This window comes from Mesoplodon mirus (genome assembly GCF_964341445.2).
Source record: "Mesoplodon mirus genome assembly, chromosome: 18".
NCBI lineage: Eukaryota > Metazoa > Chordata > Mammalia > Artiodactyla > Ziphiidae > Mesoplodon > Mesoplodon mirus.
Window position 1 is genome coordinate 46,297,791 of NC_138994.1, and position 20,714 is coordinate 46,318,504.

Sequence of the window (20,714 nt, forward strand, 5' to 3'; positions counted from 1 at the left end):
CACTCCTCACACACCTGAAAGGCCTGGGATGCCGACGGGAAAGGATGGGCTGTTCTCTGCTGCCCTCCCCCGCCGTCTGGCCAGGGACACCTGGGAAAGAAAAGGCAAAGAGCTGAACCCTTCGTTGAACTCCCCTCCACCAAAGTATCTGTGGGTAGGGCCTTAAGAAGGGATGGGCCCACAAATCACACGACTGGGCTATGGAACAAGATGGTTCAGCCCAGAGATGCTACCGGGGGGTCGAGTTCGGGGGCCGATCAGAACCCTCCTGGGAAGACTCTCCAGAACAGGAACCGACCTGAGGGAACACGGTAGCTGGCAACTGACCCCACCAGATCCTGCCAGGACTCTTGGCGGCCCCCATGTGAGAGCACGGCGAGTGTGTTAAAAGCTTAGAAGCTCGCACAGTTTGGAAAGCCCATCCCCCCACCTGACCTCGCCAGCCACTCATCTCAATGACGCCTCCTGCGTGGGTCTTCTTGGCCCCAGGAAATATTCCCTCGCCTGGGCACTACCCTGCGGTCTGGGGAGACTGTGGGCTATCGAAGTGTCGGCCACTCCAGAAGGATAGACAGACGCAGGGACAGAAAGAGGGGCTGGTGTTCCCAGAGAGATCTCAGGACTCATTAATTGTCCCCAACCAGGCAACTCTACCGCTAGTCTTCAAAGCTCTGCGCCAGGGGCTGGGTCCGAGGACGGCGGGCGGAGGCAGGAAGAGTCGAGACTCCGGACTACGGAGTGGCGCCGAGTCAGTGACCGTAGGGAATGGGCACACGAGTGCTCGAGGCAGTCCCGGAGGGCTGCTCGGGGGCGAGGCCGAGACCACTCCCTCCCACTTCCCCGACGTTATTTCCTGGGAGGAGTCGGAGCTCTAGGCTCTGGAGCCGAGAGAGATTCCCAGACCCAAGCTCCAGAGTATTGTGCGTCGGGGCTGACCCGACGCGGTCCTTGACCGCGTGCCATGATCTGGCCGCAGTGAATCACAGTCCTAGGACTGCAGAAAGCCTGGGACGACCTCTAAAGTCGTCCGCGGTCGTCACTGTACGTCGGCTCGTTGGTCTAGGGGTATGATTCTCGCTTCGGGTGCGAGAGGTCCCGGGTTCAAATCCCGGACGAGCCCGGCCTTTCAGTTTTGCGGAAACCAGAGCCCCAAGGCGGTTGTTACTTGGAACGGCGCTGAGGAGGCTGGGCTGGAAGGTGATCAGAGTGAACTGAGGGCTGGAAGGAGGTGCTCCGGGAGCTCTTTTGTTCTGAGTGGACACCCGGGTGGCAGGAAGAGGCTCGCAGCGCGCAGTCCTTCCCAGAGTGCCAGGAAGAGGGCAGGCACCTCCTGACATGGGCAAGACGCTCGCTTTCTGTTCCCCTCCTTCCTACTTGATGCTACTCCTCGGCCGCCAAAGCCTGGTTTCGGTTTGATTGATGTCCGTCAACTTATAGTAGTGGATGACAGTGAAACGGGTTGGGACCTATTTGGGGTTATGTCTGGGAGAGCCCCAGGACTGTCAGAATTCAGGTCTCTGCGAGCTTGGAGACCGTCTGTCTCTCGGTCACTCCTGCTCTTTTTCGTCCTTCTGGGGACTCGCGCTCAGTTATGGTCTAGAACATGTATAGGTTTGGGTCAGCATTTCTTAGTGGATGGAGAGACAGCATCGGCAGGAACCTCGCCATTCGCACGCCGCGCTCGGTGAAGATAGCAGATCAAGCATTTAGAGCAAGTCGTGTCTGTCTCATTCCTCGTTAGTATAGTGGTGAGTATCCCCGCCTGTCACGCGGGAGACCGGGGTTCGATTCCCCGACGGGGAGAGATGCTAACCTTTTTGCTTACATACACTAAATCTTAACTTACTTCGGAAGTACCCGTCCCGGGCCCTAGGGTGAAGATAAAAAGAAGACGGGAAGGAAAAGGAAAGCAGAAGGAGAGGGGTCGTTTGTCCTGACTCTCAAGCTCACATTCTAAATTTCATGTTTGTTTTATTTCAAGTAACTCGTATTTTAAATGTGTGGCTAAATTAATTATTCTCTCCATTCAATAGGTTTATTAGCCATTATTCTCGCCGTTCAATAAGCTTATTAGACGCGTTCATTGACGATAATTTAAAAAACACAAGAAGGCGAACAGCAAAACACTGTCACACGCGTAATTCGGGGCGGGGGGAGAAAAAAGACTTCAGATCACTATGCGTTGGCCGGGAATCGAACCCGGGTCAACTGCTTGGAAGGCAGCTATGCTCACCACTATACCACCAACGCCCCGATAGCATATCTTTTTATTGAAGTTCCTAAATACTGAGTTAGGTCTACAGGGTCGTGGCTTGAGTGATAACGAGTCAGGGCCTAGGCGAAGAACGGACGAAAGCAACGCCGACACAGAAGTAACGGGTGCAGTGTGCGAGGCACTCACGTGTGAGCGGCGCTTGGCTCCCGGCACCGCCATTGAGCTCCAGTCACCACGTGAGGGACTGTTTGATTATACTCAGTCTACAGACGAGGAAACCAAAGTCAAGAGAAGCCAAGTAGGGGAAGAGCTGGGATTAAATCTAAGATTTATCCAGGGCGCCAGATCTGCACCGACACTTTATTAACCCCAAAAATAAATCTCAAACACATGAAGTAATTTATCTGTTGAGTGAGCTCAATGTGTACCGAGGTTAAAGAATTGGGCCTTAAACCAAGTGCGTCTAAACTCAATTTGTCCAGAGGAGGATGGTTAATCCCTTAGTGCGCGCGCATCTAGCCCACTGGCGGCTCGGAGAACGGCTCTGACAAAGGACCGGGCCGGGTCTGAGAATAAAACTCCGCCCCTTGATGCTGACGAAGTATCTGTTCACGAGGTCCGTCAAACGGCTACCTCAGGAAGGCCTCGTGGCGCAACGGTAGCGCGTCTGACTCCAGATCAGAAGGTTGCGTGTTCAAATCACGTCGGGGTCAAAGGGATATTTTCGGTGGCTGGATAGTTTTGCAAGTGAGATTCTTTTTCGGGAAAGAAAGAAAAGAACCTTGTGTTATTATATGAAAAAAAAAAGGAACCTGAGTGTTTCTGGGATTTTTTTCCCCTAAAGTATCTGAGTTTTCTACTAAAATACAAATTTTGGAACTTTTATTTTCATCTTACTGTTTCCGTCAAATCAACCAATTAAAATAATAATACCTTTAATCTCATAGATATTTTAGATATCCTAACACAGAAATTGTTCATAAATAGTCGTCAATTCTTGTTCCGAAAATGTATTTTGGAGCAATAAATGTTCTTTATTGAAAAGAATGTCGCAATAATGAATAATTTTAAAGTAATAATGATAATTCATAATCCTCCTAAACCAGCGGTTTAATTTTTGGCAATTTAAGTTCCACTTGCCAGGGGTGTCCATAATCTTGTACTCCAGTATTTTCACTTATCATTGTAATAGGAATAGGATTCTATTATCTTTATAATTATAATTTTAATGAACATCTGACTTCAAGGACAATGCTGTAAGTTATTAAGCAATTCTTCTAAAGTTAGACATTCTGGTTGTCTGGTGGTTATCTGCATTTTTTTCTCATTATTTAAAGTGTTACCATGTACATCCTTTTTTTTTTTTTTTTTTGGCCTCTGCTGAATTTGGTCTATGACATGAATTCCTGAAACTCCAGTTCCAGGGTTAAAAGTTCCCCTTAGCTAAACAGCTAACTATACTGCTTTTGTTACTTTTTCAAATAAAAGCAATCTTTCTTTTTTTCTTTCGTTTCCTCTCTTTTTAAAAAACAATTATGTTTCCATTACCGTGTTCTTGTATTCAGTTCAATTTCTTTTTTTTTTTTTATGGCTTTAATCATCTCTGATGTTCCCTCCATGTGGTAGAACATCGGGTATTAAATACAAATATTTTGTATTTAATTTGCGTTACATACAAATATTCTCCAGACTTCACTGCCGTCACTAAAAGCCCAGAGCTATGTGTATTTTTGCTGCTTCTGATACATTGAAAAAAAAAACAACAAAGAAATTTAAGCCATCCACTCCACAGGCCTTGTCTTTTCCAGCGGGGAATTTCTTCCTTGACATCTCTTTCCTTAACTAATAGCGCCTTTGTTAGTGTCACAGGCTTGGGCTGGAGAGGAATTTGAGCCATCTCACCACAGCACACAAAGCAATCACCCACCCAGGCTAGAATCTGTGCCTCGCCTTTTCCCCTCCTCTCCCTAGTCCCAGGACCGCCTTCCGCCAGAGTGGTCACTGTGTTACGTGTGTCAAGACTGAGGCTGACGGTCCGCCAGCCTTTGTTGCAGAAGCCAAGTGTGCTCGATTTGAGAACCGCTGATGACTTAGCAAGGGGACAGCTCAGGAGCGCTGGTAACTTAATGCTGAAGGAGGGTGAAGCTGGCAGTCAGTAATCCTGCATCCCCTCCTCGGTGTCCACCCAGAACAGGGCCCCTTTAAGGAGATACAAAATAGTAATTTTCTCATTCTATCTTTCCTTCTACATTAAAAAAATTTTTATTCGAGTATAGTTGATTTACAATGTCGTGTTAGTTTCTGCTGTACAGCAAAGTGAATCAGTTATACATATACATATATTCACTCTTTTTTAGATTCTTTTTCCATATAGGTCATTACAGAGTATTGAGTAGAGTTCCCTGCCCTATACAGTAGGTCCTTATTAGTTATCTGTTTTGTATATAGTATTGTGTATATGTCAATCCCCCTTCCCCCCTAACCATGTTTGTTTTCTACATCTGTGACTCTATTTCTGTTTTGTAAGTAAGTTCATTTGTATCATTTTTTTTAGATTCCACATATAAGCAACATCATATGATATTTATCTATTGCTGCACTTTTTTTTTTTTTTATTGGCCACGCTGCCCAGCTTTCAGGATCTCATTTCCCTGACCAGGGATTGAACCCAGTCCAGGCAGTGAAAGTGCCGAATCCTAACCACTGGACCACCAGGGAATTGAGAGACTTAACTAGTCTGTGTAAATTTTATCATGTTCACGTATATTTAAAAACCAGTACATCAACAGAATGGATAAATCTCACAAACATAATGTTGAATGAGAAAAGTCAGGTGCCAGAGAATATATACTGTGTGATCCCATTTGCCTAAAGGTCAAAACAGGCAAAACCAGTATGCGAGTTAGAAGTCAGGACAGTGGTTACTCCTGGGACAGGGGGGGAGTGACTTGAAAAGAAGGCTGGGGGTCCTTCTGGGGTGCTAGTAATATTCTGTTTCTTGATCTGGGTGCTGGTTACACAGAGGTGTTCAGTTTGTGAAAATTCGTCCAGCTGTACATTTTCCAGTATGTAACTTCAATAAAACATTTTACGATCATCAGAAGTGTAGTGTACAGGCTTCTTGTCCCGCCACATGGGCAGGGGCACCGTCCCTGCTTATCCAGTCCCTGAGGATGCACACATGGACCTGGAGTGGGCCTCAGGCCTCAGTCTCAGTGGCAGGGATGTTTGGTCCAAGCCTGCAGTTTGTACCAAAGACAAACACTTGGGCTCTAATGGCCAAGAGCAATCCCCAGCGATGCTGTTTGACCTGGGAATGCTCAGGAGGAGTCTGGATGGAGGAGAGCAGCCAGGTCTTGATGTACCTACTCAGCTCATCAGCGTTGCCTCAGGTTTACCTAGAGGAGGACAACTTAGTGGGGAGACATGGGGAGTATTGGCTAGGCTCCTCCAACAAGGCCCTTCCAGAACCTTCTGAGTCTACTACTCCTTGTCCCTGGAAGGGGCTTATTGGCTGACGATGAGAATTCATGTCTTGAAATTTCTTTGTGGGGGCGAGGAGAGAGGGGAGAGGGGGAGGGGGGACTTCCCTGGTGGTCCAGTGGTTAAGGCTCTGCAATCCCAATTCAGGAGTCCCGGGTTCGATCCCAGGTCAGGGAAATAGATCCCCTCATGCACGCTACAACTAAGACCCGGCATAGACAAGTAAATAAATTTCTTTGGGGGATATTCCATTATCAGAAATAAAAGGACTGACATGTGTGCCTCACAAACATTACAGTATCCCAACCATCCAGCCTGAACTTTGGAACACGCTACATTCTGACCCTTCCCAGTCACTGGAAAATTCAGCTCTGGGAGTAGAATACTGACAATTGCCCCTCAAGGACACCTCTCAATGTTCCTTGGCCAGTAGCCAGAATCCCCAATCTAACGGGAACTGGGAGGCAAAAAGCAAAGCAAGAGGAAAGAAGAAAAGAGTTAGACTTGGAGGAATTTGCTCATTTACATGTTTATAAACCTGGGGAATCCCTGCGGGAGAGTGGATGCTGAGCTTGCCTCACCAAAGAGAACAGACCACAGTTTTGGATGGGGCTGCACTGGAGGTAGATTGCTGATACTCAGTGTGGCCCACAGACTGGTGCCACTTCATGAACTGTTACTTTTATGTCCGAGACGAGTATAGAGTTTGAGAACTACGTATTTAAAAACTCTTACAGCATTTGTCAGAGTACTTTTATAAACGTTGGTTATAACCAAAAAAAAAAAAATGAGCTTGTTATTTTTAGATTTAATTTTTCAAGGAACTAATTTTTATTGTATTTTATAAAAGTATCAATCTGTGATAGATTGACAATAATTAAGGCTGGTTCTTCCCTATAGATCGTTTGAGGAGCACTGGGGTAAATAACAGAGATTTTGTTCACTAACTTGAACAGGCAGCTGATAGTTGCCTAGCTGCTAGAACAGATAGGTTTTGTTTTGCTTTGTTTTTTGTGAATAATGCAAATCTCAATTTTATGCTGGCCCATCAACTATTCCTGAAAGGCCAAATGTCTTCCGACATAATGTGCAAGTGGGAATTTAAAGACTCCAGGGGACAGAGATACTGTATGGGATCTAACAGGCATATCCCACCCATGCACTGTGTCCCTGACAGGTTCTAGAAAAGTCTCCCTTCACTAGATTATGAGGCATAAAGTATACTGCAAGTGACAGGATTTTTATAAAGCTCTTCATTAGTTACTCACTCTATGCCAAATATGTTGATAAAGGCACTGAAATTGAAATGGGCTCCTTGATCTTGGGAAGCAGGGTTGGGCTGACCCTGAGTGAAAACAGCACTGTACCTCCAGTGGCACATGCCTATTTCTACCACAACACCCCCGATCTTCTTTAACTGTAGGGACTGGAAGAGATACTCACGGTTACCAGCCTCCTTTGCAGTACTCACGTGACACAGTTCTAGGCAAGGAGATATCTACTGGGAACTTTTTTTTTTGGCTGCTCCTTGGGGCTTGTGGGGATCTTACTTCCCTGACCAGGGATCAGACAGGGTCCCATGACAGTGAAAGCACCGAGTCCTAACCACTGGGCCGCCAGGCAATTCCCATACTGGGAACTTTTAGAAAGGCTTCTGCTTTTTCTGATAAAAGAGACAGAGACTGTTGGAATCCATTTTGCAATCGTAAGGGAAAATAAGAGAATCACAGAGAGGCCAATCCAGACCTCTAACATTGTTCAGTTCCTGAGCCAACTATCTACTTTCTGATTTCTTGTTATGTAAGAGAAAATAGATGTCTACTGTTTATGCCATTGTTAACTGAGTTTCCTGTTACTTGCAGCCAAAAGCATTGTGAACTGATATAGAAACCCATTAGGACTTATTTCACTTACATCGGGTTGAATCATATGAAATTGGTATTTTCTGTAGGTCAGAATGATTGACTGTCAGTAGTTTTGCATCATTCAACCCAAATGACTACAAACACTCTAGGTCTGTAGATGTGTGTCAGTTAGTATGCTTTTAACAGCAAATAACAGAACTCTTAACTCAATGCATTAGAGAAGGAAACCTATTGGGTCATGGAAGGAAATGACTGAAATAGGCATCCAGACGTTCAACATTGTCATCAAGTTCTCGGGTTCTTCCCAGGCCTCTCTGCTGCCTTCTACAATGTCAGCTTCGTACTCAGCCTGCTCCCTGCAGGAGCACCACCACCACCAGCAATGCAGGCTATGTGCTTTCTTGTCCGGTTCCAGCAGGAGAAAAGGAGCTTCTGTCCAGCATTCTGGACAAGAATCCTAAAATTCCCACTAACTGACTCATTAAGGTCACATGCTTATCCCTGAACCAGTGACCATGATCCCAGAATAAAGGGTGTTGACTGGTGTAAATCAGACAGGGTCCACTCCTGGACCTGGGATGGGGTAAGCTTCCCTCTCAGACCCACAAAACTCTAGTTGCTTTCAGGAAGTGGGAATCGCTGGGAGAATGGATGCTGGTTAGATAACCACAAAGTCCTCTACAACGGGTCTCCATCAAGTTAGCGATTTGGGGTTGGTAGCAACAGAAACCAACAACACAGAATGGGGAGACAGGTGGTTCCCTAAAGCGAAGTTAGAGTGTTATTATTAGAAGAAAGATGAAGGGTGCTGGACAGGCAGTATTTACAAATATCCACTAGTTATTTCATAGAAGGTCCCAAAATCTATTTATTTAACCCAATAATGAAATTTGGCGTCGGAAAGAGCAGAGAAGGGAGTGCGGCAAGAAGGCGAAAAGTGAGGGTGGGTCCAAGCGATTTGGCCTTGGTCAGGGGACCTGCAGAGAAAGGTCCTCTGGTAGAAAATTCTTATTAGGAATATGAGTGAAAGACTCAAAGAACAAAATAATAATGACATAAGAATAAACACACCCTGGTGGTGCAGTGGTTAAGCAACCGCCTGCTGCCAATGAAGAGGACACAGGTTCGAGCCCTGGCCGGGGAAGATCCCACGTGCCCCGGAGTAACTAAGTCCGTGCGCCACAACTACTGAGCCTGCGCTCTAGAGCCCACGAGCCATAACTACTGAAGCCGGTGCCTAGAACCGTGCTTCTCAACAAGAGAAGCCACCACAATGAGAAGGCTGCGCACCAGAAAGACCCGATAGAGCCAAAAAAACAACCCCCCCAACATTGTAAATCAACTGTATTTCAATAAACTTAAAAAAAAAAAAAACCACACACACATGCAAACGCACAAGCAATAAAACTTGAATAGAGAATCTGACTTAGTATATCAAGGGTAGCATTTAAATTCCCTTGGGAATGGTGCAGTTTGTTTAACAAATGATGCTGGCATAACTGGCTCTCTGGCAGAAAACAAAGTTAAACCCTAGTTCATACATATACACAAGGATAAATTCCAGATATATCGATGACTTAAATTTTAAAAACAAAACAAAACAAAAAAAACCCATGAGACCATTTCAGGGGTCGAGGGAAACTTTCCTAAGCCGGAACCCGAGCTGCTCCGGCGCTCTCATTCCACCTTTTCCATTGGGTCCCTAGGGCTACGTAATGGGACACCCAGCCAATGAGGACTGGGCATGGGAGGCGTGCTCAGCCAATGGGGCCAGGGCGGGAGATTTGAAAGGACCTCTGCGTGGGCGCGGCCGGGCAGGTTCAGTTGTTTCCCAGCGGCCAGGGAGGTGGCTGTGCAGCCGGCTCCAGGTGAGCTGTCCTCCTTTCGGGGGCCTTGCGCCGGGAGAGGCCAGGTGATCCGGCAGGTCGGGGGGTCCGTTGGGCGGGCCCGCGCGCACTCTGCCGGGCTGCTGGTTGCTCTAAAGTGGAGAGAGGGTCCTGGAAAGGGGTGAGGCCGGTAGCAGGGCTGGGGCAGCGAGGCGAGCTCCGGGATGCGCCCTGATGAGACCAGCTTGTAAACCTGCTCCCTTTCACCAGCCCCAGACAAGCGCTTCCGGCTACATCTGTCCGACCCCTCACTCTCTCTCTCCCTTTTTTCTGCTTCTCACGGCTCTGCTTCTCTTCTCTGCCCCGTTCCCTCCCCCTTCCCTTCTAAGGATGGCCCAGAAGGAGAACGCCTACCCCTGGCCCTACGGCAGGCAGACGGTAAGGGCTTTCCCACTTCCCCTCCCTCCACCCGCGTGGCGAGGTCCCGCTTGCAGATTTGAGGTCCTGCAGAGGGCGATCCTCTTACCACTTTCTTCCCGGCTTTGCACCAGTTTATGGGTCCCAGTCTGGTCATTTGTAGCCACATCCTATCAGGTGCTGCCAACTTGAGTTTGACCAGACTGTGAGGACCTCTGCAGAGCTGAGCCTGTTTGTCACATCCAAATGACATCTGGGACTGAGCAGGCAGGGTCTGGCCTTTTGGCCATGATTCCCAACCCTTGTCCTGAAAGAATAGGCTAAGCAGGAAATAGAAATAGACTCTGGAAGGATTTAGATAAGTTTATAAGTTTAAAAGGTCCAGGACAAGTCTAAATTAAGAATTTAGAATTTATTTTAATGACTGGTGTGAAGTAAGCATTCAATGGCTTTATTTTCCAGTTGTCCCAACACCTTTCACTGAAGAGTCTACCCTCTGATTTGAAATGCTACCTTTATTATATATATTAAATTCCCACATATATGTGGATCTATTTCTGCACTCCATTTTGTTCAACTTGCTTATTTGTAAATTCCATGCTAATATCACTGTTTGCAAACCAGTCTGTAGGGGCACTGAGGCTTTCTTCCTCTCTTGGCTAAAGAAGAAAGAAGGGGCCCTGCATGGGCTTTGCTCTCTGTTTGTGGGGCTTGAGTATCCTGGGGGGGTCCGTATGTCCCCTTGTCCACCAGCTGCCTCCCTGGTGAAGCTCTGAATGAGGCTGTCAATAATGGAGGCTGAATGAGAAAACATTGTCATGCCTACACTGGTCACTCCTAAAAGAAAGGGGTGTATATTACTCAGAAGTTGAACGTGAAAAGTGGTCCAGGGCCGTTAGAGTAGCCCTCAGTGTCCCTAAAGCCTGTTGTTGCAAAGGGGTAAATACTGAGATTTGCTGAACACTCAAGGCCCCAAGGACCTTATCTGAGACTTAACAGACTGAGCTTAGGGGACCATGAGAATACCGCTGTGCTAAAACTCCTTGAATTGTGTGTGTTCATTACCCCAGCCTGAACTGCCCCCTGGGGTGGGGGGCTGGGTAAATGAGTGGTGTTATGGACAAGACTTTGAAGGTTGGACAGCCTTGGGCCTGAGAATGTGGAGTGGGCCAGGGCCAAAGAGGTGAGAGGTTAGGTGTGAGGGTAAGTCCCTATCTTAGGCTGACTTAGGTTGTTTATTAATAACTCATTTTATATGGAGCTCTGAGCAGAGTCTTGGGGCTGAGTAGCAAAACTGTGGTCTCAGTGTTCCTCTTTGAACTGGGGATGGGGTAGGTGGGTGGGTGGCTTTATAGCAAGTCCTGAAATGCTGCTTGTAGCACATTTCAACCCAGTCACTGGGATAAAGGCACTCTCAGAGCTCCCCCCTGGTCCTTCTCAGGCTCAGTCTGGCCTGAACATCCTGCCCCAGAGAGTCCTCCGGAAGGAGCCTGTCACCCCATCTGCGCTTGTCCTCATGAGCCGCTCCAATGCCCAGCCCACAGGTAACTAGGACAAGGGGAGGGCATCGACCTGAGGGGACTAGGGTCTGGGAAAGGTGGACGGGGATGAAAATGTCAAAGGATGGCCTCAGTTTCCCTGTTCTTTCCTTAGCTGCTCCTCTCCAGAAGGTGGTGGAGAACAACAGTGGGACCCCCAACTTCTCAATGTAAGCGCCCCAAGCCTTGGGGTGGCAAGAGAGGGGGAGGGACAGTGAACAGGTAGGAAATGGGGGAGGTAGAAGGTAAGGGCAGGAGGAGTAGGGAGGCAAGAAAGCCTGATCCATCCTCAGCTCCCCTGGAAGAGAAACAGGGCTGCGGGCAGGATGGGCTGAGGTGCAGGGAGAAGGCAAACACCTCAGAGGACCGACTAACCGGTACTCAGCTGCCTACCACCCCCCCCACACCCCCCAACAGGCGTTCCTTCACAATCGACGACTTTGAGATTGGGCGTCCTCTGGGCAAAGGCAAGTTTGGAAATGTGTACTTGGCTCGGGAGAAGAAAAGCCGTTTCATCGTGGCACTCAAAGTCCTCTTCAAGTCTCAGATAGAGAAGGAGGGTGTGGAGCACCAGCTGCGCAGGGAGATCGAAATCCAGGCCCATCTGCAGTACGGGTCGACGCCCTGCGAGCCAGAGTGCCCCTGGCGCCTCAACCCCCGGCTCCTCTTCCAATCCCACCATATCCGGACTGTCTTCTCTGCAGCTGTGGTCAGGCAGCCCCAAGGAGCTCTCAATCCTGCCCAGAGCCTTGAACCCAGAGAGCTGTGTCCAGTCCCCCCTTAGCACCGCCAGCCTGGTGTCCCCTGCCTGGCCCAAGCCTGACCCAGTTTGCTGCAGTGGGACCTGTCATCTTTCCCATTTCCTCATGCCAGGATGCAGCCTGATGCTTCCTCTGTCTCCTCTCCCAGGCATCCCAACATCTTGCGTCTCTATAACTATTTCTATGACCGGCGAAGGATCTACTTGATTCTGGAGTATGCCCCCCGGGGTGAGCTCTACAAGGAGCTGCAGAAGAGCCGCACTTTTGACGAGCAGCGAACAGCCACGGTCGGGGCGGGTGGGCACCTGGGGCACCGGCCGGGGGCTGGAGGCTGGGGGGACGCTGCTTGCAGCCTGAAGTCCATCCTTGTCTGACGGCCTGTCATTGGCCCCCCCAGATTATGGAGGAGCTGGCAGATGCTCTGATATACTGCCACGGGAAGAAGGTGATTCACAGAGACATAAAGCCAGAGAATCTGCTCTTGGGGCTCCAGGGAGAGCTGAAGATTGCTGACTTCGGCTGGTCTGTACATGCCCCCTCCCTGAGGTATGGTGGGCCAGGAGGCCGGCCCTGGGTGTGAGGCTGGGACATTCAAACTAAAACCACTCCAGATCTTGTTACCCAGAGACATTTTGGGTTGTTCTCATGTAAATATACAGACACAGCAATATCTTTACAAAAATAGGAGACTCTCTGGGAATTCCCTGGTGGTCCGATGGTTAGGACTCCGCGCTTTCACTGTTTTGGCCCGGGGTTCAATCCCTGGTTGGGGAACTAAGGTCCTGCCAGCCACGTGGTGTGGCCAAAAAGAAAAAACAAAACCAAAAAGAGGAGACTCAGTTTTGCCACCCAGGTTTCTCACTTGAAATATATTGGGACCTTCTTGCCCTATCACTGAGAATACTCCCACGTCATTTTTAATGCCTTCATAATATTGCATCGTAGAGAGGTAACCTGATTAATGTAAGCAAGATGTGCTTGATGGACATTTGAGATTTTTCCTTTAATTCTAAGGTGAACGTTGCCCTCATATCTGATTATTTTAACATACAGCCCTCAGTGTGGAAACGCAGAGGCAGTGTGTAAGCCCACCTCTGGGGCTTTAGTTATGTCTTCGCCCCACTCCTACCCCAAAGGCTCCATCAGAGCCTGGTTGGAACACTCCCCTGGCACATCCTGGGGTCTCTGGGCTCCCTGTCAACTTCAGGGAAAGGAGAGAAGGTCTGGATCTGGGATCCCTGCCCACTCACCCCCCACTCCAGGAGGAAGACGATGTGTGGCACCCTGGACTACCTGCCCCCAGAGATGATTGAGGGGCGCGTGCATAACGAGAAGGTGGATCTGTGGTGCATCGGAGTACTCTGCTACGAGCTGCTGGTGGGAAACCCCCCCTTCGAGAGTGCTTCCCACAATGAGACGTATCGGCGCATCGTCAAGGTGCGAGGCTAAACCCCGGGTGCCTGGCTGGGGTCTGTGCTGGCCCAGGGGCCAGGGGCAGGGAGTGGGCATGTCGTAGTTGTGGGGCTTATGTCACTCGCCAAATAAAATGGGCAGTGAAGGGAAAGCAGCCAGGATGAAAGCTGGGGTCCTCCTTCTCCTTGACCTCTGCAGGTGGACCTGAAGTTCCCCCCTTCCATGCCTGCAGGAGCCCAGGACCTTATCTCCAAGCTGCTCAAGCATAACCCCTCAGAACGCCTGCCGCTGGCTCAGGTCTCAGCCCACCCTTGGGTCCGGGCCCACTCCCGGAGGGTGCTGCCCCCCTCTGCCCTTCAGTCTGTCCCCTGAACTGTCCCTGTCATTTTCTCAGTTGTGTCTGTATGTCTGTATATGTGTAGTTAGGAGAAGGGGTCCCTGGCCTGTTCCCGCATCTGTCTTCTACCTCCTCTTTATCTAATAAAGGCTGAAGCTTTTTGTACTGATGAGTGTAGATGTTTACAGGTGGAAATTGCTGTGAAGGAAACCGTCACCTGTGGGGAGGAGGCTGGGGAGTTGCCCATGCCGGGTGCCAGTATTGGCATTGCATCACTGCCCCTGGGAGCACCCTGCCCTCTCAGCTCTAACCCCCACCTGGTCAGCTCCACCCCACCCCCAAGTCTTTTTTTTCCCCTGCTCTGACTCCCAGACCTGGGGATGCTGGGGACTTCAGCTCCATTCTGCTACGCCTACACACCAACCATCTCTGCCCACCTTGTCTTACTACTTGCTCTTACTTGACCTCTATTCTTTCCCTCTTCTGGTTCACTCCTGCCGACCCAGGAGCAACTGAACATTGTTGTACCCAGAAGTTGTTTGTTTTTCAGCTTTGATGAGGATCTAGCACAGGAGTGAATAGAAGCAGTAATCTTGTTCCTAACCTAAGGTTTGAGGTTTCACTGCTAGATATATGATGCTTGCTGTAGATTTTTAATACATGTCCTTTATCAGGTTGAGGAAGGCCTGGTCACTTCCTAGTTTGCTAAGGGTTTGGGTGTTTGTTTTGGGGTCAGCCGCAACAGCGTGAGGGATCTTAGTTCCACGACCAGGGATCGAACCCACGCCCCCTGCAGTGGAAGCGTGGAGTCTGTTGGGGTTTTTTTGAATCAAAAATAGGTGTTGACTTTCACCTAATGCTTCTTCTGCATCTGTTGATTATTTGCTCTTTTAAGCCATGTGGTGAAGAACATCAATAAAGGTTTTTATTTTCATCTCAGTTACTCATGCTATATTCAATTCCTAGGGTTGCTGTAACAAATTACCACAAACTCGGTGGCTTAAAACAACAGAAATGTATTCTCTGACAGTTCTGGAGGCCAGGAGTCCACAATCAAGTTGTCTGCAATGCCATGCTCCCCTCAAAGGCTCTAGGGGAAAGTCCTCCCTTGCCTCTTCCAGCTTCAGGTGACTGGGCACTTCGTGGCTTGTGGTTGCATCACTCCAATCTCTTGCTTCTGTCTTCACACAGCCTTTCTGTCTTCTCTCTTTTCTCCTGTGTTTTATAAGAACACTAGTCATTTGATTTATGGCTCACCCAGATAATCCAGGATAATATTGTCTCACGAGCCTTAATTACATCTGCAAAGACTCTTTTTTCCAAAAAACATCGCATTCTTAGGTTCCAGAGGTTAAGACACAGACATATTTTTGGGGGGGCTACCATGCAAACCACTACATATGCCCATAGATTAAAACAACTGAACGATGTTATAAGGCTTAAAAAAAAAACAAAACAAAACCAACAGTCTGCCCATTTCTCTTTCCCCACAGACAGCCTATTCCAAATCCTTTTATGGTTTTGTTTTGTTTTTGGTATTTACCGTGTATTTCCAAATCACAGGCTTCTGTTGCTACTTCTTAAGTTTTCAGTTTTAGGCTCTATTTATTGTTTTCCTGCTACATAATGTACGGATTTCATTCTTTCACTCCACTGCCACCATACACATGTGCATTTTCTGTCCCTACATCCTTCTGATGTAGTTATATCAAAATTTTGGTTAGATTTATTAGTTTGACAATAGTTATTGAATGCTTTCCACAGTCCAGGCACTGTTCTAGAGGCAGGGGAGTGAATAAATAAGAAAAAAAAAAAATCCTGAGCTCAGGAAGGTTGCAAACCTAGAGGATCAATGTCAGTATCCAGTGTGTATGTTATGACCATGAGATGCCAGCCAAGCTGACTCATGACATTCTATACCTTTCTTTTGGAATAGATGTCCCTGAAGTCAATAGCCTGTGTCATTTTCTCACCCCCTCTGAACAGATCACACCTCCAAATTCTCCCCCAGCCTGAGCACTTAAAGTTATCAACATTCATCAAAGTGTCACTTAATTGCATCATATGGGCCTGAGATGGAGTATGAAAGGTAAAAAAAAGCCCATTCTTAGCTCATAGGCCACATAAAAACGGGTGGAGAGCTGGATTTAGCCCACAGGCCATATTTTGCTGACCCCTAATGTAGTGGACACTGTTTTGCTCCCCCATAGCCCCTCCTCCGTCCTCCATTGTGTTGCTGCTACTTCAGTTTGGAGGGAACTGACCCACCTCTAGCTCCAGGAGGAGCATAATTGTTCTAAACTAATCAGTTAATTCTTCAATCACCTTGCCAGAGTGATTGCTCCCAAATACCAAATCCTAAGTCAATAAGACATAGTATCACCCTGACCAAAGTGACTAAATTGGGCATGTGATCCAGTTTAGGCCAATGAGATGTGACGAGAGATTAACTGGGGCTCTTGGGAAAGATGCATCCTTGTTCTTCTGTGAGGTCTAACTGAAGCCAGTCCTTTCTCCCCTTCTGGAAGGTATGAGAGTATATCAGCCAGGGCTTCTGGTTGCATGCAACAGAAAACAATTCAGGTTCATTTAAGCAGAAACAGACCTTATTATGAGCATCCTGGGTAATTCATGGAATCTCTAAAAGGACTAGGCTTGGAGTCTACACAGGAAAAATTCCACTGCAGAAGTGGTCCAGTAGACCATGGTGGAGCCTGAGCCATGTGCTAGGGAAGCTGGGAAAGTGACTGCTTGGTATTCCAGCTTTTGTAGTGGGAGATGGGCTCTGCCTAATGAGGTGGGAGAGTCCTCAAACACTGGGATTCAGATCCTGGGAGGCCCAAGAGAATGACAAATGATCGCAGTTATGGACTGAATATTTTTGTCTCTCCAAAAATTCATATTTGAAGTTGAAGCCCTAACTCCCAATGTGATGGTATTTGGAGATGGGGCCTTTGGAGGTAATTAAGTTTAGATGAGGTCATGAGGGTGGGGTCCTCATGATAGGATTGGTGTCTTTATAAGAAAAGCTCAGAAAGCTAGCTCTCTCTCTCCATCATATAAGGAGACAAGAAGGTGGCCGTCTGCTAGCCAGGAAGAGAGACCTCACCAGGAGCAGAATCAGCTGTCACCTTGGACTTACAGCCTCCAGAACTGGGAGAAAAAAAAAAAAGATTCTGTTAAGACACCCAGTTTATGATATTTTGTTATAGCAGTTCAAGCAGACAACTATAATCCCCAAAGAATGACAAATGACATAGTGCCACCATGAGGAAGCCCACTTGGGATAAAGCTACTCCCTCGGAAAGAAACCAGGCACTTCATGACAGCCTTAGGGCACTGAATGCAGGCTTCTCTGACACCTTAAGACCATTATTGTACGACAATAAATTCCTCTTGTTTTTGTTTGTTTGCTTTTGTTGATTCAACTTGTGTTTTCTGTCACCTGCTGAATACAGAGCACCTGCTTGCTGAGGAGTAAAAGGAAGACAAGGGTGTGTGTGTCATTCCCAAAGAGAGGAGGAGAAGCTTACAGTAGACCACTGGTCTTATGCTGTATTAGTCAGGGCTCTGGGTGCAAGTGACAGAAACACATCTTGAATGAGTTCAAGCCAAAAAGGGGAAAATAATGGCTTAGGGTCATTTAATTAATAAATATTTATTGAGCACCTACTATACGCTAGGTACTGTTATAAGCACTGGGGCTACAAATGAGAACAAAACCGATAGAAAGTCTTACCTTCATGGCACTTACATGAGCAAGTAAGCAAAATATATAGTATGTCAGATGGTGATAAGTGCTCCGGAGAAGAGGTAGGGAAGGAAGATGGGGAATTGCTGGAGAAAGTGACTGAAATTTTAAACAGACTGTAAGGGGAGGCCTCACTGAAAAGATAACATTTGAATAAGGACCTGAAGGAGAGAAGGGAAGGAGGAATATCCAAGGTGAAAATTTTTCTTGGTAGACCCAGCCTCACAAAAAGGGGAGGGCGGGAGGGGAGTTGCAAGAGCAAGTGTAAATCCCTGAGGGGGCAGCATGTCTGTCTTGTCACAGGAACTGTGAGGAGGCCAGGGCGGCTACAGCAGGACCAGTGAGGGGAAGAGAAGGAAGAGATGAGATCAGAATGGTACCAGGGCTCTGACCTTCAGGGCCATTAATTTATTGAATATTTTACGTAGTGGCAAAATCACACACCATCCTCCAAGAGGAGAGAGACTCAGACCTGGAGGGGACAGGAGACAGAGAACAGACTGCCAAACACACAGGAAAGCCCTGAGGCCCGCTTCGCTGTCCACTATGAGTCGCTCTGGGCAATTCATCTGCTCGGTCTGTTAGCCGAGGACGATGGAACGAACCATTCAAGCTCTGCTGAGAATTCTGGTTTCATCCTTCCTGATCAAATAGTTGCGGTTGAATCCCGACGGTCCAAGCAGGATATACTACTTCCATCCCAAAAACCTCCTAGGAACCCCAATTCTGGTCCGCCCTAGAAGTGTTTGTTAAGCAGCAATTGTGGGCGTGACAATTGTGGGCGGAAAGAGTCCTAGCCCCGCCCCGGAGGACTCAGTTATTTCAGGATCTTCACCTTTAAGATCCGCCCCCTCAACTTTTTGAAAGGGTGGGGCGACGAACGCAGCTGTCACCTTCTTCTTTCCACCCCGCTGGCTCTCACGTGCGTTCAGTCGTTCAATAACAGCTCCTCTCCTGGGACTTCCTGGTTGCCGGGACCAATCAAAGTGTTCTTCCTGTCCTGACCATTGTGAGCCCGAGGCCAATCGGCGCGCCTCTACAACGCCCCTTAAAGGCGCCGCCAACGCCTCCCGAGCCGGGGCGAACCAATTCCTCGGCTCCTGCCCCCAACTGCAGTATGGAGTCGCCCCGGGGGCGGCCTGGGCCCGAAGCAGGCCTTCTAGCTCTGGGGGAACAGCAAGCCGCGATCTTCGGTGGCGGCCCGGGCCGAACGGCCTCTGATCCGCCCTCAGGCCTCCGGCTGTCCGAGGAGGAAGAGGTCGAGAACGTTGGGGGCGCGAGCCGCCTCCCCAGGGCGTCCCCGAAGACTTCGAGCTGCAGCTTCGTCCACCCGCCGGAATGGGAGGCTCCGGAGGAAGAGCCGGGCCGCGGAGGGACGCCTTCTGGGGCAGGGAGCAACCGGGGGGCGCCGGGTCCCGAAAACGACTCGTATGCGTCCTCCCGGCGCAAGGACCCTGAGGACAGGCCTGCATCCGAGGGCGTCTGCCGTCGAGGGAGCCCTGGAGGCGGCGGGTTGGATGTTGAGCAGGAGAAGGAAGACGACGACGAGGTGGCGGCAGCCAGCAGGGCTGGCCGTTCCTTCTCCAGCCGCCTTCAGGACAGCCGCAGCCTGGACGGGTTGAGCGGGGCGTGCGGCGGCGCCGGGTCCTCAGGGGGTGCAGAGTCTGGCGCGGGCGGCGGGCGGCGCGCCACTATATCCAGCCCCCTGGAGCTCGAGGGCACGGTGAGCCGCCATGGCGACCTCACCCACTTTGTCGCCAACAACCTGCAACTCAAGATCCGTCTGAGCGCCGCCCCTCAACCCCCGCCCCCTGCCCCTGCGCGGCCCTGTTCGGCGCCCCCACCCACTCCGGCCATTCCTCCCATCGACCCCGACGTGCTGCGGGACCTGGAGAGGCTGAGTCGGGAGCTGGGCGGCAGGGTGGACCGTCTGCTTCGCGGGCTGGGTGGTGCGGTGCAGGAGCTGACAGCGCTGAGCGTGGGCTGCATCCAGACCTACCGTGATGCCGTGGACTCCCTAGGCGAAGCTGTGGACATGAGCATCAAGGGCATGTACACCCTGCTGGCGCGCTGTGAGGAGCTGGAGAGGGCTCTGCAGCCAGTTCAGGGACTGGCGCGCCAAGTCCGGGATATCCGACGCACTCTGGAGGTGTTGGAGGCCCTGTGCAAGTGACCGGGAGGGTAGGAGAGGCCTGGCAACGCCAGGGTCCAGCAGGATCCTAAGGACTCTTCAGGGAGCCCTGGTGGCACCTGCCCGCCGATGGGAGGCCTGTATATTGGAGGCTCTTCCAGATACATTTAGCAGGCCCGCGACCACTAGCTGGGCCTTATGCAGGTGTACACGGGGAAGTTCTAAAGCCTCTCCTGGTGGGTGGGGATGATCCTCTGCTTCTATTCAGTTGGCCATCTGCAGCTACCTTGTTCTCCCAACTCTCTTCCCTAGTTAGAGCACCATCTCTGGGAAGCCAGGGCTTTAGGTCTGGGCTTGGGAGACATGACTGCCATATGTTCTCAAGAAAGGATAACAGGGGAGGCTCCAGCCCCACTGTGGCCACCCTGACCTCCAGTGGTCACATCTCAGGTGCCAGGGGCTGTGGGAGCTTGAGGGGTCCTTGGCCACACACCATGCAGACAAGGATGCACACTTGCAGATGGTTAACCCCCTGCTTCTGCCCTCTGGCCCCCTGCCCTCCCACTTTCCCAGCCATAACCTGGGTGGAGCTAGAAGGAATGTATTGCATGGTAGAGGGGGTGAGTTGGGAGGGGTCTCACTGCTCTCAGGGTTCAGACAGAATTGTTGCTGGGTTTGAAGCCCACCTGTTGTGGAGTGTTCTAATCAGTTTTGGCTTTCTGAGTTTTTGTGGAATTAAAGTGCTGCTGCTGCTAAGGGTGAGACTGTGTCTGTGTGGGGTTAAGGGATTGATGAGCCAAAAGTATGGGCATGAGGGTCAGTCTTTCCGTGGAGTTTTCTTGGGCCGGTGCTGCGAGTGGGGTGGGGGTCCCAGGCCACATGGGGAAGGATATGGTTCCTGCTCCTGAACAGCAGAACGGAGGGGAAATGTAAGACACAGATCTGGGCTCAGAGACCCAGTAAAAGCAGAATCAGAA

The 20,714-nt window shown here is 49.5% G+C and overlaps 2 protein-coding genes across 4 annotated transcripts; both read left to right on the forward strand.

Moving 5' to 3' along the window:
- The first annotated feature begins 9,344 nt into the window (after nt 1–9,344).
- AURKB (aurora kinase B) lies at nt 9,345–14,794 on the forward strand. Of its 3 annotated transcripts, XM_082603513.1 has the most exons (9): nt 9,375–9,431; nt 9,779–9,827; nt 11,248–11,350; nt 11,460–11,514; nt 11,762–11,953; nt 12,254–12,392; nt 12,503–12,651; nt 13,368–13,542; nt 13,717–14,794. In XM_082603513.1, exons 2-9 carry the CDS (start codon nt 9,780–9,782, stop codon nt 13,888–13,890), a joined length of 1,035 nt encoding a protein of 344 aa, XP_082459639.1. In that variant the 5' UTR covers nt 9,375–9,431; nt 9,779; the 3' UTR covers nt 13,891–14,794. The 3 variants fall into 3 exon arrangements, with proteins under 3 accessions (XP_082459638.1, XP_082459640.1, XP_082459639.1); XM_082603512.1 differs by lacking the exon at nt 9,779–9,827 and having other exon boundaries at nt 9,345–9,431; XM_082603514.1 differs by lacking the exons at nt 9,779–9,827; nt 11,762–11,953 and having other exon boundaries at nt 9,345–9,431.
- Nucleotides 14,795–18,048: 3,254 nt separating this feature from the next.
- BORCS6 (BLOC-1 related complex subunit 6) lies at nt 18,049–20,493 on the forward strand. Its single transcript, XM_082603596.1, has one exon. It carries the CDS (start codon nt 18,724–18,726, stop codon nt 19,777–19,779), a length of 1,056 nt encoding a protein of 351 aa, XP_082459722.1. The 5' UTR covers nt 18,049–18,723; the 3' UTR covers nt 19,780–20,493.
- Nucleotides 20,494–20,714: the final 221 nt, after the last annotated feature.